Source organism: Opisthorchis viverrini, assembly GCF_000715545.1.
Source record: "Opisthorchis viverrini unplaced genomic scaffold opera_v5_22, whole genome shotgun sequence".
NCBI classification, from domain to species: Eukaryota; Metazoa; Platyhelminthes; class Trematoda; order Opisthorchiida; family Opisthorchiidae; genus Opisthorchis; species Opisthorchis viverrini.
In genome coordinates this window covers 1838658-1858955 of record NW_008751678.1, presented here as the reverse complement: position 1 = coordinate 1858955, position 20298 = coordinate 1838658, and the positions used below count along the sequence as shown (strand labels likewise).

Genomic DNA, 20298 nt, shown 5'->3' with positions numbered 1-20298 from the left:
TTGTTGTTTCATTTGAAAGAGTTCCGCTCGTTCAGAAGCTTCTCGGGAACTAGCTCTTGCGTGATCAATCCACTAAGCGCGGACAGTATCATAGACAGGTGAAAAAAGACTGCAAACGAGAGCAACAGGCCCCAGAAAGCTTCTCGTTACATCTTCAATCCATAATTTACACAGATCCCTTACATGGTTGCGACAAATGCCTCCTAATCACTTTGCTGACAATATCACTGTTGACCAGGCCCGTTCTGGCGCTGCTAATTCTAGTTGGTTACATTGAGGCATGCTTGTCATCACTTGGTGGCAAAACATTTTCGTCAATCTGGATCTAACCAGATTCATCGAGACTGGATCCAAACTTAGACATAGCCTAAACATACGTATGTTAAATGCATTCATCTGGTTAGGCGCCTAGTATCATCAGATGAAAGTGAAACGCGTACATCCTGTATCGCCATAGCCAGGCATTTTATATCACCCGATTTCTGAAAACGTGGTCTCTAGGACTTGTCTCATTAAATGGTCCTTCCGAGTAGTTTGGTCTTCCCTCCGCCACTTCACTGTCGAAAGTTCCTGACTGACCTCGAGCAAGAGGTCTTCATTGGGTGAGTGCCATGAAAACAGTTAATTCAGGGCTCATTAGATAATCAGATATTAACAAGACTAGAAAACGAAGAAAGACAGTTCTGATAAGCGTCAGTCAGAGCTTAATTTGAACTGGTCGGTTTTGATTCCATTTAAGTCGGTTGAATAACTGATAAAGTCGGAATAGCTAAGGAACTTTACGCAACAGCTTCATCGACAGTTTATTTGTATCTCACAAAACGGCCGCAGTTAGTCGCGTTGAATCTTTCAAAGCCCTATGTTTGGCACTCAAATACTCACTTAACATATACGAACTGCTTTAGACTCCATATTAGTGAAGTAGTTCTGCTGAGGTGATGATCCGTTGAATCACCTTGCGCAGCATTATAAGTAATATGTTACACATTATCTATGTATATTTTGATATTCATATGTATGTTAACGCATACGTGCGTATATTCATATTTCACATATTATAAAAACGTACAATATAAGCCTGCTCCAAATGTACACCAACTTATATCTGGATATATACACAGTCGTATCACGTTTTCCAGAGTATATTTTCATCACAGGAATGGTTTCGCACGAAGGTATACTCAGAGATCATGCTGTCAGTAATGACTGAGTTTATCTCGATTTTCTCATAGTGAAAAACATTTTTTGCAAGACAGCAATCCATACTGAGGTTTTTCGGCTGCTTCGTATTTTTGGACTCTCTCTTATATACACATAAGAATGACTGCATATTGACAGTGCACACCGACCTTACAACAGAAGAATATTGCAAAGGAATGTTTTACACATGTTTGTCCAATCTTCTATTTCGGACAAATCTATCTTCGAAAATGTTGTCCAAACCCGGAATTTCGTCTATGTTTATCCTCTGACCACAGCACCGTTGTTTTCTGTTAGATACCGTCTCACCCCTGAGAATGACATTATGGCAACAGGAGACTACTTTAAATCTACTGGGATTCAAAGTATCTGACGAGACCGACTTCGAACCAAAAGTGAATGACCATAAGGTCTAACTGAAGGCGAATATCACAAGTCTGTATAAGAGAACCAAAAAAGTTATAAAATGCAACGGCTAAGAACTAGGATTAGCGTTATAGGTATAAATGCACATGTTCATTTGTTGAGTTGGAGAGCTCCATGTACTGGAGCTAAACTAAAACGGTCCCATCGCCCAATAAATAAGCCGCTGCGGTGAATCTTTTCTGTATGGGCCACCGCATATTTGAGGAGCTCCTGGGTGGTCTGCGATGGAAGCTGCCTTACGTCGAGTTTGGTGCGAGAGGTGACAGTGTGGACGAGCTGTGCGTTATCGAAGGATGAAAAGATTAGTGGCGAAAAGCAAGTGCAGACCAGAAATCCCTCTTATGGAGTGTGATGATAAGTAGCAGTTACACTCTGTTTATAAGAAAACCTGTTAAATGTGTCTGGGGAAAATTGAACCTGAATCTCGAGTTGACAGGTTAGGCATAGGGTTGATAATCCGAAGTCTTAACAAATCGGGTGTTGGCTAGCTCTTGCGTTTGAAAAGCATTACGTCATTCTGAGCAAGTCTATGGTTCTAACAATTGTGTAAGTCCCAACTACATATAAACCAGATAAAAAAACATAGTCCGCGCATGCGAACGATATAAAAGGTCATCACAACTGAATTACAACACATGGGGGACGATGGAACCCCATGAGTTTCACATATTTTTCCAGAAGCCTTAGCATTAGCTTGTCGTGAATGTTAATCTGCCTGGGTACCTGATTGAGGACTTTTAATCCGTCAACCGAAGGCTTGCCTTAAGTTCAAAAATCCTTCACTTGATGAGATATTATTTCCTTCCATCGATTTTCAACATGATATGCCTTCCCAAGTAAACATTGTATTACCAACATAGTCGAAAAGCCGTAGAGTCAGACTGCCTGAATGGCGGTGAGGATGGGATGGAATTGTCGGCTTACTGTTTTCGCCAGTTGTGGACAGTGCTGTACCGGTTTATTCATTTCAGTAAGTAATGTTCCCCTGATTGCTGGACACTCAGTGGTTTGGATTTTTTGATACGATGATGAGTAATCAGTTGGTGTCTGCTGAACTGCTCGCACTTGACATGTGGTTGGCATTCGATTAAGGTAAGCTGTGGGGCGCTGATCAACGTTTTAGTCTCAGCTGCTGCATGAAGTACAAAGCGTTCTTCTACAGGTTATAGGTTATCATCTGTGAGAGGAGCGAGTAGATTTTACCAGTGATTGTCACCGAAAACGCCGCAGGTGGACGGACTGAACGCATGAGCAAGGAAGTGCTATAGAAATGGCGTGAGTTCTCAATCAGTTTGTCAGCGGGAAGCTGAGTAATTAGAACTGAGTGTGGTAATCAATCTCTGCCCCACATAGAAAAACGTGTGGTCTCATTTGAAAGCTATCGGCGTAGGCGTCATACGACTTTATTAAGATACCAATTTTGTGGCGAGATCCGCTTGAGAATTCCTCTTCTCCTTGCAAACCTTTGTCAAGTCAGCTTTTCGAAATCGTATGAACTAGGTTCCTCACCGTGCCACACTTGCAGGAAACTGATACTAGACCGGAGATATGGAGGCATTCACAGTTTTAAACTTTTTCCCGATGAAATGTAACAGCCGGGCACGTGTAGGAATGCCAAGATTTAATCAACAGTTCCTTTCGAGATATCGATAAATTTGCGGAGGATTGGAAGCACAATGTGATTTCCACCGTTGTCAAAAATAGGGATCCAAAGATCATGACTATCACGTCGTCATTCTCTCGTTTCATGGAACAAGTGTGATAGCAAAACACCCTATACACAGGAGAGAAAATTATTCCGACAGCACTAAGCTGAGTGATCTCTATAATTGTAAATTAGAATAAGAGTCACATTGTCTGACAGTCCGCTCACTGACGAGTAGCGTCTTAATAGTCATTGCTGGCCACTTTAGGAACCTCACTGACGTCCCTTGTATCGCCCAGAACAATTGAAGGCGTCCTTTGGATAGTTTGGAAATGATAGGTAGATTCAGGTGCGCTGTAATAGGCTTACTAAGCATTCCAGCGACCTTCGATAGAGTGAGAAACAACAACAACAACAAAGGTTTCGATGATATGCTTGGTTAAAGGCTTCTGGTCGATTAGTTTTTGTCCTGGTCCCAAATGGGTCTGGTGTTGAAAACTCATTTTCTGCAACATATCTATGCCAAACCGAGAGCTAAGAAATTTGAACACACCTTTCCTACATTAAGAATATGCTTTTCCTGACGCACGTAGCATATAACCTGGTGTATTCGAAGTGATAGTAGTCGTGATTATGTTCGTTTATCTGTTCTGGGAAATGCAAAATTGCTCACAGCCCGCAAATGTCAGAATGAACTGCGGTGTACTGATGTCTGAAAACACTGTCGGTGTATCATAAAAAACAGACCAAGGTCACATGTATTCTTTGTAATTCCAGCTGGTTTTAAAAAACCTGGATAATTGGTGGTTGATCACTTGGCAGTTGATCTGTTCGCCGAGCTTGGCAATTGGCTTGTAAACGTCTCGTCCTCCGTCGAGGAGACATCGTAAGTGCGCACTGACGAGCTGCCAAGCTCGGCGAACAGATCAACTGCCAAGTGATCAACCACCAATTATCCAGGTTTTTTAAAACCAGCTGGAATTACAAAGATCAGAAAGAAAGAAATCATTAGGTGATTGTAAAGGTACACAAACTGGACTGAAGCCTGTGATTTCTCCAATCACATTAAGGGCACCATTAAATATGATCAATTTGGCAAATTTTCAAGTTAGGGATCAATCCTGAATACGCTTTCTTGCACCAAATTGGATTATGGATATTTTAGATGGCCGATGGCAGAATCATGTGGAATGTTTGATGTAATTTTGCGGGTTTTCGGAGCAGTTCCTACGCAGAATCTCACTTCTGGAAAATGGCGAATAACACAATTCTTTAAGCCTTGCTGCGAGCCGAGATATGGTCCAAAAAGCTTTGTTCATTCATTCTTGAGGGATTTCGATATTTACCAAAATTGTTCTACAGCCTCTTTCCAAACAAAGTCTCAGTGCACTTCGTTCGAAAATGGCTTATCTGGGGACACTCTTTATGGATGTTTTATGTTTATGGCTTCTTATCATTCTTGTTACGTTACTTACGGTAGTCGAATGTGTTGAGACAGTATTGGGTCCTCAGGCTTGCTAAGATCAAGAGCAAAAATTAATGCTATTTTCAATTTTTTGAATCGTGAGATGGATACCATCCCTGACGAAGTCTCTAAAGTAAATTTAATGCAGCAATAAAAACGCGCAGTGGCTCAGACTTTAGTTAGGTAAGCCATTCTATCAATTTGCAGCGGAGATCTGTGTCTTTTATGGATCAAACATCTCGGATGGCCATTAATTTAAACCCCACATCCCGCCCATAGCTACATTGGAGAGATGTATCCAGTACTCATCTAGGCAGGCTTTCCAATGACTTTAGACAACTTTGCCTAAAACTATAAAAATAGGCTGTAATGCAAATGTATTCCTCATCCTCCTTGGACGGCTGTGGGGGAGCGCAAAAAGGAAATCAATATTTATTCTGCTCATGGCCACCAAATAAGCTCCCATTTAATACAGATTCACCATGAAGTAATACACCACTTACCTTTAACCGGTCCATTATATGCCTTTGTACTGAACCGCTCAGATTGCGGTAGTTGCTCAATATGCATCACAGATGAACCTAAAGTAAAACCAGAAATGGTTCTTAAAAAGCTCAGTTACATGAAAATTACCAGATGATCAATTTCAAACCGCGGATCATGCATTTATGAAACGCATTGGTGTAGCTGGCTTGTTCAGCTTTATAATCCCCGCTTGCGTCAACTGACTGGTGATTCATTCTGACGACCTCTCTACACATGGGTAGACGAATGGCTTACTTGGTTTTCGAGAGGGCTTCGCATTTGGAATTTAATCGGGTAGCGGTCGCTGGTTACTTTCTGAGAACCTTTGAATTTTTGGAATACAGGGAGTTATCAATTCGAGTCACTGGGACAGCTCCTTTGAGTTCAGTTTGCCCAAAATCTTGTGAAGGAACTGATAATTTGACTGAACGAGTGTGTTCACGTGTAGAGGAGAGGAGGGCTACGCTACTTCATTATGGAATGCTTTTTTGAAGTCACCTCGAACGGAGCACGTTTCGGCCTAATGCTAAGTACAGTCTGAGGCCCTTTGGAATGTATAAATAGTGGCTTAATGCATATCGAGAGAGGAACTGATCAAAACTACTCTACTTACTGGATAGTAATGCCGTCCTTGATGTATACTGCTGCTTCACTTCTTGAAGCCGTGGCTGTTCTAGTGGTCTCTTGGACGTCCGATGGTCATCTGTAAAGTAAACGATTCGGGTGGTACTAAAAATAGCTGTGTTGAACAGTCTGATACGAGCGTGACGATATGAATTACCTCCAATGCTCTACCATGCCTTAAAATGGAACATGTTTTTCTCATACGCATTCAATTTTGTAGGAGAAGAAGGAGATCAATGCAAAAATTTAACTTCAGAAAAGAATGAAACGTCTAGTTGGACGTCGTATTGCTTAGCAGTCTTCTCCAATGTAGCAGAAATAGCAGTAACTTTAGTTGAAAGTCAGTATGAGGAAAACTCGAAAACGCTGCAACACTGACTCGGAAGCTCGTGAATCCACGTGATCACATTGATATAGATACCAGTGTGCGTGCCAATGTCACAGATAAATCAAAGGACCAATTTTTCCGGATGACTCGAAAGTGAGTCAAGAGTACTCGGGTATCACAAGTCAAAACATTGATTCCGTGCAACCTAGGTGAGTTATTCCGGGGAACTGTAGAATAACCAAAATAAGCAAGTGAAAAAGGCGCACTTTAGCATGGATATAACCCACTACTCATGAGGTTGCTGAAAAGTCTTCTACAGCCCACGGCCGGTTTTGCCTCTCCTGGGGCTCATCAAGTAGCCACCAGAGCCTCCATTAAGCGTATGTTCTACGTGAACTATAATTGCACGCAATTCGATAAACGCAATCATCTAAATAGCAGTTTGTGTTCAAGTACAACAACAACAGTTGAAGGCAACTCGGGTAATGCGTCCACCTGACAAGCCACAAGAGGGATGATACCGGCCGTGGGCTGTAGGACAACTTTCAGCAAACTTACTTTTATACGGTGCATGGCGATATCTCGCCGTACCAACCGAAAAATAAGGCGACCTCTGTGGAGCACACGCAGTTGAAGAACATAAAAAAGCAGAGATTCAGCTGGGATTCAGGTGAGCCTCCAGTGAAGACAAAATTGGTACACAAATGAGTGCACCTGTGGGATGTACATTAGCATATGAAAATCGCAGCCGCCACATGGGTACCACAGCAGTGTCAGTGACACATTTATTTCGGAATTCCACCTTCAATTTCGTGATGGTTATAGGCCTCACAAACCATACTACCTGACAACCTGATATGTGGAGCACAATGGTGAGCACCTAACGGATACTTCCTAATTAATAAGGGTGATGAACGGTTCAAGCGCTAGATGACTGCTGACCGATCCCGGAACTAGACACCCTTGTTTGGATTGCAGACCCCCTCAGTCACATTCGCATACTTCCATCCGTTAGCCGTCAAAGGTGGCTCTCCGTTTTACCCAAGCATGGATATTACAAAACTGAAACGCAAAGAAATACATTGTAAAGTTTTGATTGAAGGAAGCTGAGTTAGTTGGGCTAATGCGACCGGAGTGCATTCGCAAGCACATAGAAAGGCCGGATTTTCCACGTAGTGTGAGCATTGGAAGGCAACTCTTGTCCAGCGTTCCGCCATGGCACTAATATAATTTACTCTCACTGGGAGGTGCAACAGTACAGTGTGTGGCATTAGGTTTTACAGTCCTGAATTTTGAACTCTCTTCTCCTTTTCTAATCTCAACTGGAAAACCAGTTTGGTGATATCCTGAGTTTGATAATCGAGCTGACCCATTGTGGTATCATTGAAGCAGATTCCCCTGACTCTATCAAAACAGTTTATTCTAAGACGTGCTTGTTTTATCCATAAAGAATCTGAGAAATGGAGCTGTCGCTCATTCCATGTACACTTTTGGAAAATAGTTCTGCGAATAAGGCCATCTACCAAGCTATGTGCTTTGACGCACCAAAATTGGCTGTCATTCGATTCATGTCTCGCGAATAAGTTGAAAATGCACTTGATGCTTGTCTCCAGTTTGTACACGCATCCAAATTGTGACATCCAATTACCAGTATAGCGGTGGATACTGGAGGCATGAGGACTCTATCAAAACAGTTTATTCTAAGACGTGCTTGTTTTATCCATAAAGAATCTGAGAAATGGAGCTGTCGCTCATTCCATGTACACTTTTGGAAAATAGTTCTGCGAATAAGGCCATCTACCAAGCTATGTGCTTTGACGCACCAAAATTGGCTGTCATTCGATTCATGTCTCGCGAATAAGTTGAAAATGCACTTGATGCTTGTCTCCAGTTTGTACACGCATCCAAATTGTGACATCCAATTACCAGTATAGCGGTGGATACTGCTGATGAGGCATGAGAGTAGTATGTTTCGCTTAAATCCGTTTCGCGTCTATTGAAAAGTGAGATTTATTACAGAATTAGTGGAATCGCTCCGTAGCATTCGTTTACATTTGAGTGATAGTCACTGAGTAACCACAAGAAGACGCGTTCAAGGAGAAGATGGATATTCAGTTTTTGTGAACAAGATGCATATGAGAGTTTTGCTCCCCTGTCCAATAGTCTGTGACTGTTCAGTTGGCGTTCTCCAAGGAATAACTACTCAGAGAAAACCTTCTTCCTCTCACCGGTAGAATTCATGATTTGGACAAGAGAAACCCTCTGATCCACGGTTATTGTTATGTCTTCCAGACCAACCATATTAAACCTTGGCATTTCAGACAGTAGCTCAGAGAGATAGGTTGTGCTGTGTACACGAGGCACATTGTGTGCTAGTGTTTCACAAAGCATTTCAGACTGGAAAACAAATGGACGGAGTCTAGGATACAAACCAAGTCTGAGGACATTTTACGTGTCACTGATACAGGGCGGAGCGTGAGGTAGCTCATCTCCTGCCACGACCTCAGCCAAATGGCGGAATACTGACCTGATACCAAGGATGAAGGAACTGAAGGTGAGGCCACATTCACAGTACCACCACGCTTCGGCTAGAGTCCTAGGTAACCACTTTGAAATGTACCGTCCGCAAATTTTCGAGGTTAATTTGTACCAGGCATACTCCCTGTGGTCCACACTCCACAGCGGAGAGCCTTGCTTTCAACTACGACTCATTCATTAACCACAGGTTCCATTCTTTCGGACTTGGATATTCCATAGGAATGATGACAAACTTGAAACTCTCGCGAAGGTATTTTATGGATGTCACCCCTTTACTTTCTTCGGAATGTAGATTTAGACTAGCTGATTGTGAAATCCACCCGCCTCCATAGAGAGCAACGTCCCACTTCATTAATTAATCAAATAGAAAACAGGTCTTGAAAATGCGCATTTGGTGAGCTGGTAGACAAAGCTGATGATGCTGTCACCAGTTTTGGTCTCGATATCAACCGGGTACTACCACTAGTTTGATGGGCAACAGATACCTACAATCTGGAGGAATCTATACAAAGTCTGAAATCAAGTCACTTAAAAACTAATGTTCCGCTGGAGAGAGTAACACGGCAGTTCATAAAGCTCTGGGAGGCCGTATAGATTACGAAAGCTTCCGAAGCATACAAACAATTATAATGGACTACAATTTTTTTGGGTTTTGCGGGATGGGTATGTTTGTTCATAGCCACACCACTCTCGTTTGAACTGATTACATGCTTGACTGGGGCATACAACTCATATGTGATATCAAGCAAAACCTAAAATGCACAGAAAGATGCAGAACCTCGTGGGACACGTGTTAAAGAAGTAATTTGCACTATCTTTAACTCTTCAAGGAACTGTGGTTAGCAGAGTTACGAAATGCCGTAATTTTGTTCCTTTGAGCAGTACAAGTGACCTGTGAATTCCGATATTACTGATAGGTGACTGTATGCTCGAGTAGCTTGAGTAGTCCCCATTCTGTCCTAAAGTTCTCATTCTGGTGAGTCCACATTAAATGAGAGAAGCACTCGACCCTTATAAGAGCCCGTTAGCATTACTTATCCGTGGCAGTTATAGGACTTGAACTCCATAAATCTGATGTGTGAAGCGAACGTCTAACCGGTTCCTTATAGCGCACGTTGGAAGCACTTGAATAATCGTGTTTAAACAGGCGTGGTAGCACCACCAGAGATAAGCAATATTGATGAAGTCTAAAAATAACAATACTGACTCCAGCGCTTCCCCTCTCTGGTTAGTAGAGCATGAGAACAATTGCACCGGGACAAGAGGAGGGCTGATTATGGTGTGAGTTTTGCGGAGATGAATTCTACAAACCCTGCAACCACCTACAACGGAAAGGAAGTTGGCCAGCAAGTTGAAAGCGTCCGTCGCACTGCCTGAAATACAGGTCACTTGATCAACCAAACCAGGACAGTTACTGGGTGTTACTTTGAGTAGTCGGACATAGCGATCACATCGCTCAAGCGTGAACACATTCCCCTACCTCAGACGTGAAAATTCAGATGCGTCTAGCGTGCGCTGTCGGACAAGTCACTTCGCATGTCAGATGTCAGTAGATCGAATCCCGACACGGCCAAGGACAGGTAATGCTGACGAGCCCTGAGAAGAGCAAAACTCGAGTTCACTACTTCCATTCTTCGGCGTGGACTCATCAGAATAATTGAACCTGGACATGAGCTCCGATAGAGTTTCTCCGTGCACCTACAGCTTCAACCATGTCAGAAGCTCCCTGGACATAACCCACCCTCAGTAGCCGCAAACCTCCTTTTGAAAAAATTTCTAAAGTCGAAGGTTTCTAAATTTTTTATGGTAAAAGGCCTGTTATGTCAGCAAAGTGATGAGGTTACCGTGGGCTCTGCAATTCTCTTATTGTGGCTAACTTCCTGTTGTCTCGCATCAACTCAACTACCATAGATATCCGATTTACTTTACAGCATTAGGCTGAAGCAGAAAGATCCACTGAGCTATTGTTTTATCCTTTGCATGACGACCATTTTCAGGGAAGGATTTAATGCAGACCATCTCAGTCGAACCGCTACCTAAACTTTAGTTCAACCCATCCACTGAGCGTAAACCCAAGAGTGATTCTCACATTGATCGAACGAGCTCAATACATGTTATCACCCATCATTTACAGAGTGAGAGATAAATTAGATTAGTTCTGCGAGAAACTGAGTTTACTGACGAGATACTGCTGTCTCCAACTCTTGGCACGGCAGCCAACCCGAGAAGTTGAAGCATAGACACAGTAAGGGCTTCCAGTGGGTGCCGGATTGATGAACACACAAACTCACACTGAGACCGGGCCATACATATGCCTAGCGCGCCTGTGTCTACATCGGGCCAAATATTTGACAGATGAAGGTTCGGGTCAACGAACGCAAACAACATCCTCGCACTGCTCCGAGGAACTCCAGCGAACTGAGCAAATAAAGAGACTCTGTGCTGGCACTTCATGTATCGGATAAATTTGACGCCACCGATATATTGGGATAAGATACTGCTGTCTACGCTCAGCGATAGTGTATCGAAACCGTAGTCTTCCACGTGAGCTCCACCTACGTCAGCATGTTCAGTGGTGCCAAGTTATCGATTGTCGGATGTACCCTAATTCACCATGAAAAAATATCCGGCTAATGATCAGATTGCCTGACATCGAGTTCAGGAACACTGAAAACTGAACACAAGCACACAATACATACAACTATCCCACACGGTTTGACACCGATCACCTAGAGTCTACGTGGTGTAATACTACCTGGTGATATATTTGTGTTTTGGTAATTCTTGGTCATCTTTCCCTCTAATTTGGGCATCCGTGGTGGTGAAAACTGTGGATTGTTTCGTTCTATAAGCGCGACGTGTAAATCCCAATATTTACACCATAGTCTGCTATACTTATTATGTGATAGAGCACAGTGAGCCTGTGACAAGACACACCAATTCGCAGTTTCCACTGGTGCCAACAAAGGGCTAAAATGCATCTCACGTCTCTGATATTGTCCAACTGAATATGCTAGAGTGATACAATAGTCTAGACATCACTGCATATCTTCTTGACAGAACATACAACTGGTAAGGTTGCTAAAACTCCTCGACAACCCGCAACCGGTTCAGTCCTTTGAGCTCATCCGTCGAAACGTATTTCCCGTTAGATGCCAAATCGTTCACAGTCAATGAGGTGTGATCCGTCTCAAATTACTTTGGTTTTAGTAGTGTTTCGCAAGGAAGATGCACTGCGATATCTCGAATATCATGCTAAACGAAAAATAAAGCAACCTTTGCGCATCAAATTTGGCTGCATAATATCATGAGCGATACATTCAAGTGAGTCTTTTGCGAATTTGCAACAGAGTTTACCTTGTCAGTTGCGTCCAGCTTGGTATTGAAGTATGAAGTGATGTTGAACACTCGGTGATTACGTCTACCTGATGGGCTTAGAGATTGACGAAACTGGAAGTAGGCTGCCCAGCGGTTTTCAAAAGTTTTGTGTTATGTTCCGTAAAGACAATGGGCTTAACTAATAACTTAGCCAAGAAGGTTTAGCTAAGAACCAATCAGTCTACTTTTCCAGTGATAAAAGTGTGCACATATTAAGGTCTTCAACATCGTTACTATCGCATACAGTGAAATCACTGTATGCTGAACGGCTGAATAGCATTGTATATGCAGTCCATCCTTCTTGGGAATCATCAGCACTGTGCCATTTACGAATCTCCAAGATGACTTGCAATTGTCACTTTCCGGTTGATAGTTGAGTGACTTTTCCGGGAAGTGTTGTTGAGTGGAGAACAAAGGCCTGTTCACTTTGAATTAAAACACTGGGGTCTCGCTTTTTGGAAGGATTGTTGACCTAGTTGATGGACTGTGTGGCAAATATCTCTTTACTTGAGCGGATAGTGCTTTCATTGTTTTGTTCGTGCAACATATGTATCGAGGGTGTGCTTAGCCATTGTAATAGAGGTGGACTAGATGCATGAGTTGAATGTGAAAAGCGAGCAGTGCCTGCCACTGCTTATGTTTCATGTAGTGGGCAGGGAGAGATTTTTCTATCAGAGACGTAGGCTTGTAAGATCTTCGTATGTTGCTTCGAGGGATTGAAATTACGATCCTTGTCCAACTCTTAACGCGCCTACGGGTTATCGAGAGAACTAATATGCTGTTAAGATATTTCACTCTGAGAAAAGTAGAGAAAGTTGAGTTCGACTGACAGCAGAATTAGATCAGATATCGCCTGTTTGCTTGGTGCACTTTGTTAGTAGAAAAAATGTAAAGCGGTGGAAACTCTAAGATGAAATTGTTAAAGTATATATGTAGCGCACTACCCATAGGCTTGCTGAGAACTCTTCGAAAGCCAACGACCCATTTCGCCTTTCTTGAAGCTCATTCAGCAGACGGAGTCCCCGGTTTTTTCCTTCTCAGGTTTTCTCTGAGCAGGCGAAAATTATTTCTAAGTTTGAAACCGATTGTAATTTCCCCAATGCAATGCCCCCCTCCCGCAAAACAAGCTACGTGTCGAGCATATTCCTGGAAAAGCGGACAGCAGCAATGAAGCTTGTTCACGGGAACTAATAAATCACTGTTTGATGGAATTATGACAAACGATCAGACTTATACCTAACATTGCCTAGCGTTGTTTCTACTTAAATTTGCTTTTCGATTAGTTTTATCCACGTTGTGTGTCAGGTGGTCTTGACAACATCTTGCAGTAAATAGCATCAATTTTCCTGGAACTTATACAAAAGTTTTGGCCGTTTCTTTCAGACTGAGGAATTGTCTTGATTTACCTATGACTGACTGAATACAGAAAGCACATGATTAGCTGTGATGGAAAGCCTTAAAAAGGCAAAGGTTGCTCACTCCTCATTTGTTCAGTAACGTATTATATGACACGGATTCAGTGATTTAAAGTGAATACGGTAGTTAGCTACTCTGAGTGGATCACTTATGACTGATGAACTCATTTCGTGGTTCTCAAACTTACGACGGTTTCCACTTACTGTTCTCACTCTACAGAGAGGTGTGGCCGTAAGTTCAAGAATGATAGCGCACCATTCTTATGTTAGCGGAAATGTAAGTGCGTACAATACTAATGTCCTCAGACCCAATGACCGTCGACGACCAAATGCCAAATAAAGGTCACTTCAAGGTGTCAGACCAGTAAACTAAGGACTTTCAACGAAAATTTGCCGCATGTCCTACATAAAAAAATCCCTAGTTGACAAAGGCTGATGATCCACGTGGTTTTTAGGTTAAGATTTTGAAACTGGTATGACAAGGGTCCTGCCAGACAGGCATTCTGACCCCGTTATCCTTAGGCTTCGCGTCAAAAAAGCATTTCTTTCCCTGAGAGTCTTTTATGTTGATTTACTTCACTAGAGTAAACGTGTATCCTTGAAATGGAGGCAACCTCACTCTTACTTCGACGAAGATAAAGATATATTTTACCTCTGTTTGATAAGTTTTGTATCGTGAACTGGCCTTTTTCAAAATTTTCTCTCATGTGAGGATTATTGTACTGTACAGCTTCTGACGGAAGGTCCACCGACTTATCGGAACTAAACTATTTCAATTGCTGTAGTGGCATTTTAATCACGCAGTCATGCGTAGTTGTAGAGGTTACAGTCCAGCTCGTGACTAATATTTTCTGCTACAACATCGAAATATATGACTGATAACCCAATAGACTGCATCCTCGTGCCTCATAACTTTCAAGCTGGTGAGCCCCTTCGACAAAACCTATTATTCATCTTGTTGGTATTTAAAACTGCTGTACCCCGAGAGTATTACAAGGTCGGTTGGTTGAACTACATACTCACCTTTATAAGTTATTTCAATCGCTACACCATTGTCCGCGTTCTGATTGATGACCTTTTTGTAGGAATTCGTCTGTGATTCTGTAAGACAAGAGAGACCGTTTTACAGGAGTAACAAAATCATTCATTCGGTTATAAACTCAATGGGGAACTCGATGAAAGGAACTCAATTACTGTGATGACACGTATAACACAGCATCGGATGGAAGAGACTGTGATGAAAACGCAGAAGAATAATTACTCATTGGTCCGAAAATTTGTGATGGTTTTGAGACTTTCACATCTATTTAGTCTCATCATCAGCTCACGAAATCGATGGTAAAATTTCCCAGGTGAAGCCGGTGTATCTTTCTATTGGGGCCCTGTTAAGCCAATATGCCTATATTTTACGATCTTGGAGGTTTAAAAAACTCCAAACCAAACAGATTCAGATTTAAAGGTGTGATTTTGATAATTAGGATGTCCGCTTTTCCGCGATAAGGACCCATCAGCTAGATGCAGCAAAATCAGTCGCTGAGTGTTCGAATACGCAGCATGTACTGCTCATCAGATCATCCATTAGGGTAGTGAAAAGATAAGACTGTCTACTCGGCTGCCGGTAAGTAGTCAGAGATTATTTCATTCAACGCATTCGTTGAATCTAGCAATAGCTCTGCGTCATGCCCCCCAACTAAGCAACTCTGGTAATTGGTTCCGATAAACGGAGAAAACTGACAAACTCGGAGAAGTGCGATCGATCTTAGCACATCAACCTCATACTTCACAGTCTGGAGGAAATGTGCAAAGGGCTGTTGCTTTGGAGTTCCCATAAAATGAAAATAACTCATCAACTACACTTCCTATTAAGAGAAAAGTTATAATCGCAAGATGAAGAACTACCCCGTTCTGCGAGTAAATATCATACAGAACTATTTCCCCTGTTTAGCTACGGGAACCAACCTCAGGAGGAATAGTCATTCTGGCCTAATTGATCCTCTCAAGTCATGTTCGAAAAATAAACTACCCGTCAGATGCAGCTCTCGGAACGTACGAAGGATTGCTGCACAACGGATATTCACTCTGGAACATAATTTTTTTCTCCTTGTCTAAAAAGCACACATCTTTTGATCACGACTAGATAAAAATTTTCCATCTCTTACATAGAAGCTTCCAAACCAAACGGTGAAGAACCATCATAGCAGGAAAAAAGTTCATGCTGACAAGAGAAACGCAACTAATTAGACGAGTTTGCCTCGTCTTTTGTTCTGTCAGTTTCAGAATCGGTCGGTATCGCATTGATGAATGAAGACTACGGGAGGTGGCACGTCTAGAATTCAGAAGAGAGATCGAGGAAACGAACGGATCACATGGGACTTCGTTACTACGCTCAAGTAGGTCGAGTTATTTTATTGCCTTGTGCCCGTAAAGCATTTGTTCAGTGTCGTGGTTAGGTGTCCTGATAAGGCCTAGCTGAGGGGAAGCGCAACTGTGATCGGAGCAAGTGTATATCGAGCTGACCGGTTGACTGTAAGTGTGAGCTGAGTCTTATGGTCTGCTGCCGTTGACGAAATAGGTTCACGATAAGTGCATACATGGAGGTCAGCTACCCTAAAATTGCTTAGCTCGATGAGTAAGGCACATAAAACTTTGGAATATCGCCTGATTTAGGATGAATCCAACTACAGACCAGTTCTTGTTATTCACAAGTTAATTACTCATACTGTTGCTAACGTGCAATCCGCCATTCATTCTCATTTGTGATGCAAACAGGAGATTCAAGCGAGTTTCGACTGGGTATTATCTTTGCGGGTATCCAGCTCAAAATTGCCTGGAGATTCATGGGATCCGACGTGCAAGAACTTGAGATGCTTCCATTTTTCCAGCGATACCGTACATGATATTAGAATAGGCTTTTCGGGGAGAGTTTACGAAATCAAATGTCCTGGGAGAACCCCATGGAAATTTCCTTTACTGGTAGGTTATGGGCAACCATATTACGGTCATCTGTCATTTCTACGTAACCACACTAACCCTTACTCAAGATCATCCTTCGGCCAATTAGTTAGTGGGATCTTACGAATTGTTAAGATTAGGTGTGCAAACCCGCAGGGATATTATTAAACCCCCTAAGCGAATGTGAAGTACTACCATTATTGTAACAAGTTTTTGGCAATACCGTAAAAATAAAATGTTCTCATGAGTGATGCGCAAGGCGTAATGTGTAAAAAGTGATAAGTTACACATTTCTAGGTGAGTTCTGATGCGATATCGATCACGAGCAAATTTCACGGAATCAGCTGACTGATGATTCATTTGCATCACTTAGATGATAGTACCGTTGTCATCATTGCCAGAGCTTGAACAAGGCGAGATACTGGTGCTTAAATGTATTATGAGGAGATCGATGCTGAGGAGATCTAAAATGGTAAACAACCTTGCTAACTATTAAGATACTTCCTGCAAAAATTGGGCGGAATCTGTGAGAAAATATTTGGAAACGCCGAGAAAAAAGACGTGAAGGCTTGTGCACTGAAGTTAACAAGACTTTGAATATTAACATCAGTTTCAATGAGAGGGTCAAGTGCTGCGTTACAGCGTTTCTCAGCTAGAGAAGAAATTTCTGAGTTTCGAAAACAGTTGATTCTTTGTAGACAATGAAGTGGGCAAACGATCTCATTGACTGGTAGCACAAATGAGAACAGAAAATATCCGAATATTTTAGTGTTTTTTTGGTAGGAAAGGTAGCTTTTCAGTGACAGATGTCATTGTGGCGGTCTTTTGATGCGCACTATCCAAAAAGTTACTGAAAAGTCTTCCGTGACCTCCTACTGGCTTTATCCTTCTTGTGATTCATCAAGCGGGCATATTCTGCAAGGTTTCAACAACCTTATGTTAGACTTGAACACCGAAACTTATCCAACTGGTGACATATGTATTTGCGGATTAGATTCGTGTTAACGAAAGATTCAGCTAGGGTCTAGTCGATTCTCCCGCTTACATTAACTTTAATTTTCCGGGTGAGTACACTTCGCCTTTTGGGTAGATTTCGTTGGTTAAGTAAAACATCAAGCTGGCGAAAACTCAAGGACTGCGCCCGAGAAGGAAAAACCCGAAGTGGCCGATCGTAAAAATTTTAGCAACCCTAAAACAATGTGCTATGTGAAGGAAATATGCTGTTATATAGAATAACGTGTGATCTTTGTTCAGAACACTCACATTAGGACTATCATAGTCCAGGAACTCAGCGAGAATTCAGCTGAGTAACGCAATTTGTAAAATGAGCGTATCATGACCAAACGCTTTTCGTTTTTTCTGAAAACCGCTCAGTACAAACTGTTTTGGCTGTAATAGAGTCGTGCATCCCCACAGCGCTTTGTATGAGGTTATTGTGTGGTTGCCCATTTAGTCGCCAATGATTGCTAGCTTCATGAAACCAACTGCAAATTTAAGATTCATAATATAGCTGGGGGGCCGACATGTGGAAACGAGCTGTGGTCTCGATAACATTCACGTACTATATAAGTTGATGGTAGACTAGTGCTTAAATCCTGAAGTTCTTCAATACATGAACGATATCCACAATGCAAACCTAGTGGTGCTTTCACGCCATTCAGCAGACTCTTTGTGACTACAGGCTTCGGTTCGCCAAGTGCGGTATACTATTATCTGCACTATACCATGGTGCGCAATTGTGAAGTATTCAAACCAGCCTCATAAACTTGAGGGAGAAGAGAAATTTTTATAAAAGAAACTACTCACAAGGTGCTTAAAACAACTTCAACAGCCTACGACCGGTTTTGCCCTTCTTGGGGCTCATCAGGTAGGCGCAGTCCACGAGTTTCCGTCAACCTTATTTTCTACTTGAACCCAAATTGGGCTGTTTTCGAGAAACACACTCATTTGCAAATCAATTTGTCTTTCACGAGAGACTCATAAACGAGAAATTCAGTTGAGTCTCTCCCGAGAACCAAATCGATTTGCAAATGAGTGTATTTCACGAGAAGAGAAATTATTTTTGGACGACATTTTGGAGATAAACCCGTCTGACAACTTTGAAATTAATCAGAAATGCTGAACAAGTGGCTAAAAGGAATCTTTATGGACAAAGTTGAAACGACAAAGCTCTCGGGCTACGTGTTTTATCTCCACCCTGCCCGAGAAGTAGTATTGTGTAGCCGTAACAGCAATGTAGAAAGAATAATTGGTGCCGCTCCTGCGCATGTACCGTCTGTTAACCTGAGCCGAACGCAAGGCTTATCGGGCCAAATACGAAATGCTCAAAGAGAATTACTCTAGGCATTTTCGGATCAGATCGGTAATTATCACAGGCAACTACTGGCTATCGTCAAACCTCGAACAGATCAACACTGCAGATTGATTAGAAATTTTCAACATCTTTGTTTCTCGAAAAGCCATTACATAGCCTGAATAGAAAAGTGTGCCCTCTACTGGACTGTTGCATAAATTTGTGAGAAACTCGTGAGGTACTTGCTTCCCATAATGACCTAGGCGAATTCCCATCAAAGGTTATCTCGTATCTCAGGACTCTTGAGTACCTCAAGTGATTTATGGTTAATATTCCTATAAGAAATGGGTACAGTTGAAGCGGGACACTAAGCGCGATCTTAGGACACCGCGAACAATTTCTTGAAGAAACACCAATGTTGGTGGTGTGTTGGAATATTGGTAGCTTGAGCGCATAAATTGGTAACTGATAAGGTGGCTTCTGATCGGTTTGCAGCTGATTTGCAAGCGCTTAGTCACCATTGGATGAGACATCTTCAGTGTGCTTCGGCGTTTGCAAATCAATGCCAAGCTCTGCGGCAGCTGATTTGCAAGCGCTTAGTCACCATTGGATGAGACATCTTCAGTGTGCTTCGGCGTTTGCAAATCAATTGCCAAGCTCTGCGAACAGATCAACAACCACACAATCAATTACCAGACACCAATACCCCACATCAACTGCTCTACAGTTGAGTATGGATTCAGGTTACAACACATTGGCCGCTGTGTTGTATTTTGTAAACAAATTGTAAACATGGATCACCTAACGGATTTGCCTTGTTAAAAATGGTTGTTGTCGGTCACCAAATCAGGTCTTCGTGCACCGCTGCAAAACAACATCTACGGTGGTGTGTGTATGTGCGTGCTCAAAGACTGGAACCAACGTGCTGGATTTGGTCTCTGAAGTTTGCTTTGACCCGATAATTATGAGCGGAGATAGGTAAGATATCCCTGCTACTCGAGGCCCGAAAAACGCACTGTGCTACGGAGTCCTGAAGATTTATTTCTTAGAGCATCAGTAAAACGATGGAGTCAATCCATAAAGCAAGCATTTCTTAGAACAGGGAGAAAGAACCATTTTGATAGAATAAATTCTCTCTATTCTGAAATCGGCTAGTCATCAGTTAGGCAGAGGAACGAGGGGGATAAAACTGGTAAGTATCCCGTCTAATCTCAATCTGCGAGTTACCGATGCGAGACATTGGAAAGAAGCTCTTGGTCACGGGTGGGTTCCAGGAAGATGCAACCCATTCATACATGGGTGGTTGCAATATCTGAGAGTAATAGGCAAAATCTTATAAACACACACAATCGTCCCTACAGGCCCATAAACAAAACACTACAAGCCAAGAATACAAGAGAAGATGAGTCGCATCGATTTCACAGTCAGTGATGGCGTACTGGAAGATTCCAATCGTGTTACAACAATTGTGGTGAGCCGTTATGTACATAAGTGGTGGAAGTAGAGACA

The 20298-nt window shown here is 42.3% G+C and overlaps 1 protein-coding gene across 1 annotated transcript in view; it reads right to left on the bottom strand.

The window, feature by feature from the left end:
• The window catches only part of T265_01979 (hypothetical protein), a gene marked incomplete at both ends in the record, with an annotated part of 64859 nt that overhangs the window by 7662 nt on the left and 36899 nt on the right, over positions 1–20298 (bottom strand). Inside the window, 2 exons of the mRNA XM_009166117.1 lie at positions 5247–5317; positions 14568–14645. Of these exons, the coding sequence (XP_009164381.1) occupies positions 5247–5317; positions 14568–14645 (149 nt within the window). The remainder of the gene's footprint in view (positions 1–5246; positions 5318–14567; positions 14646–20298) is intronic.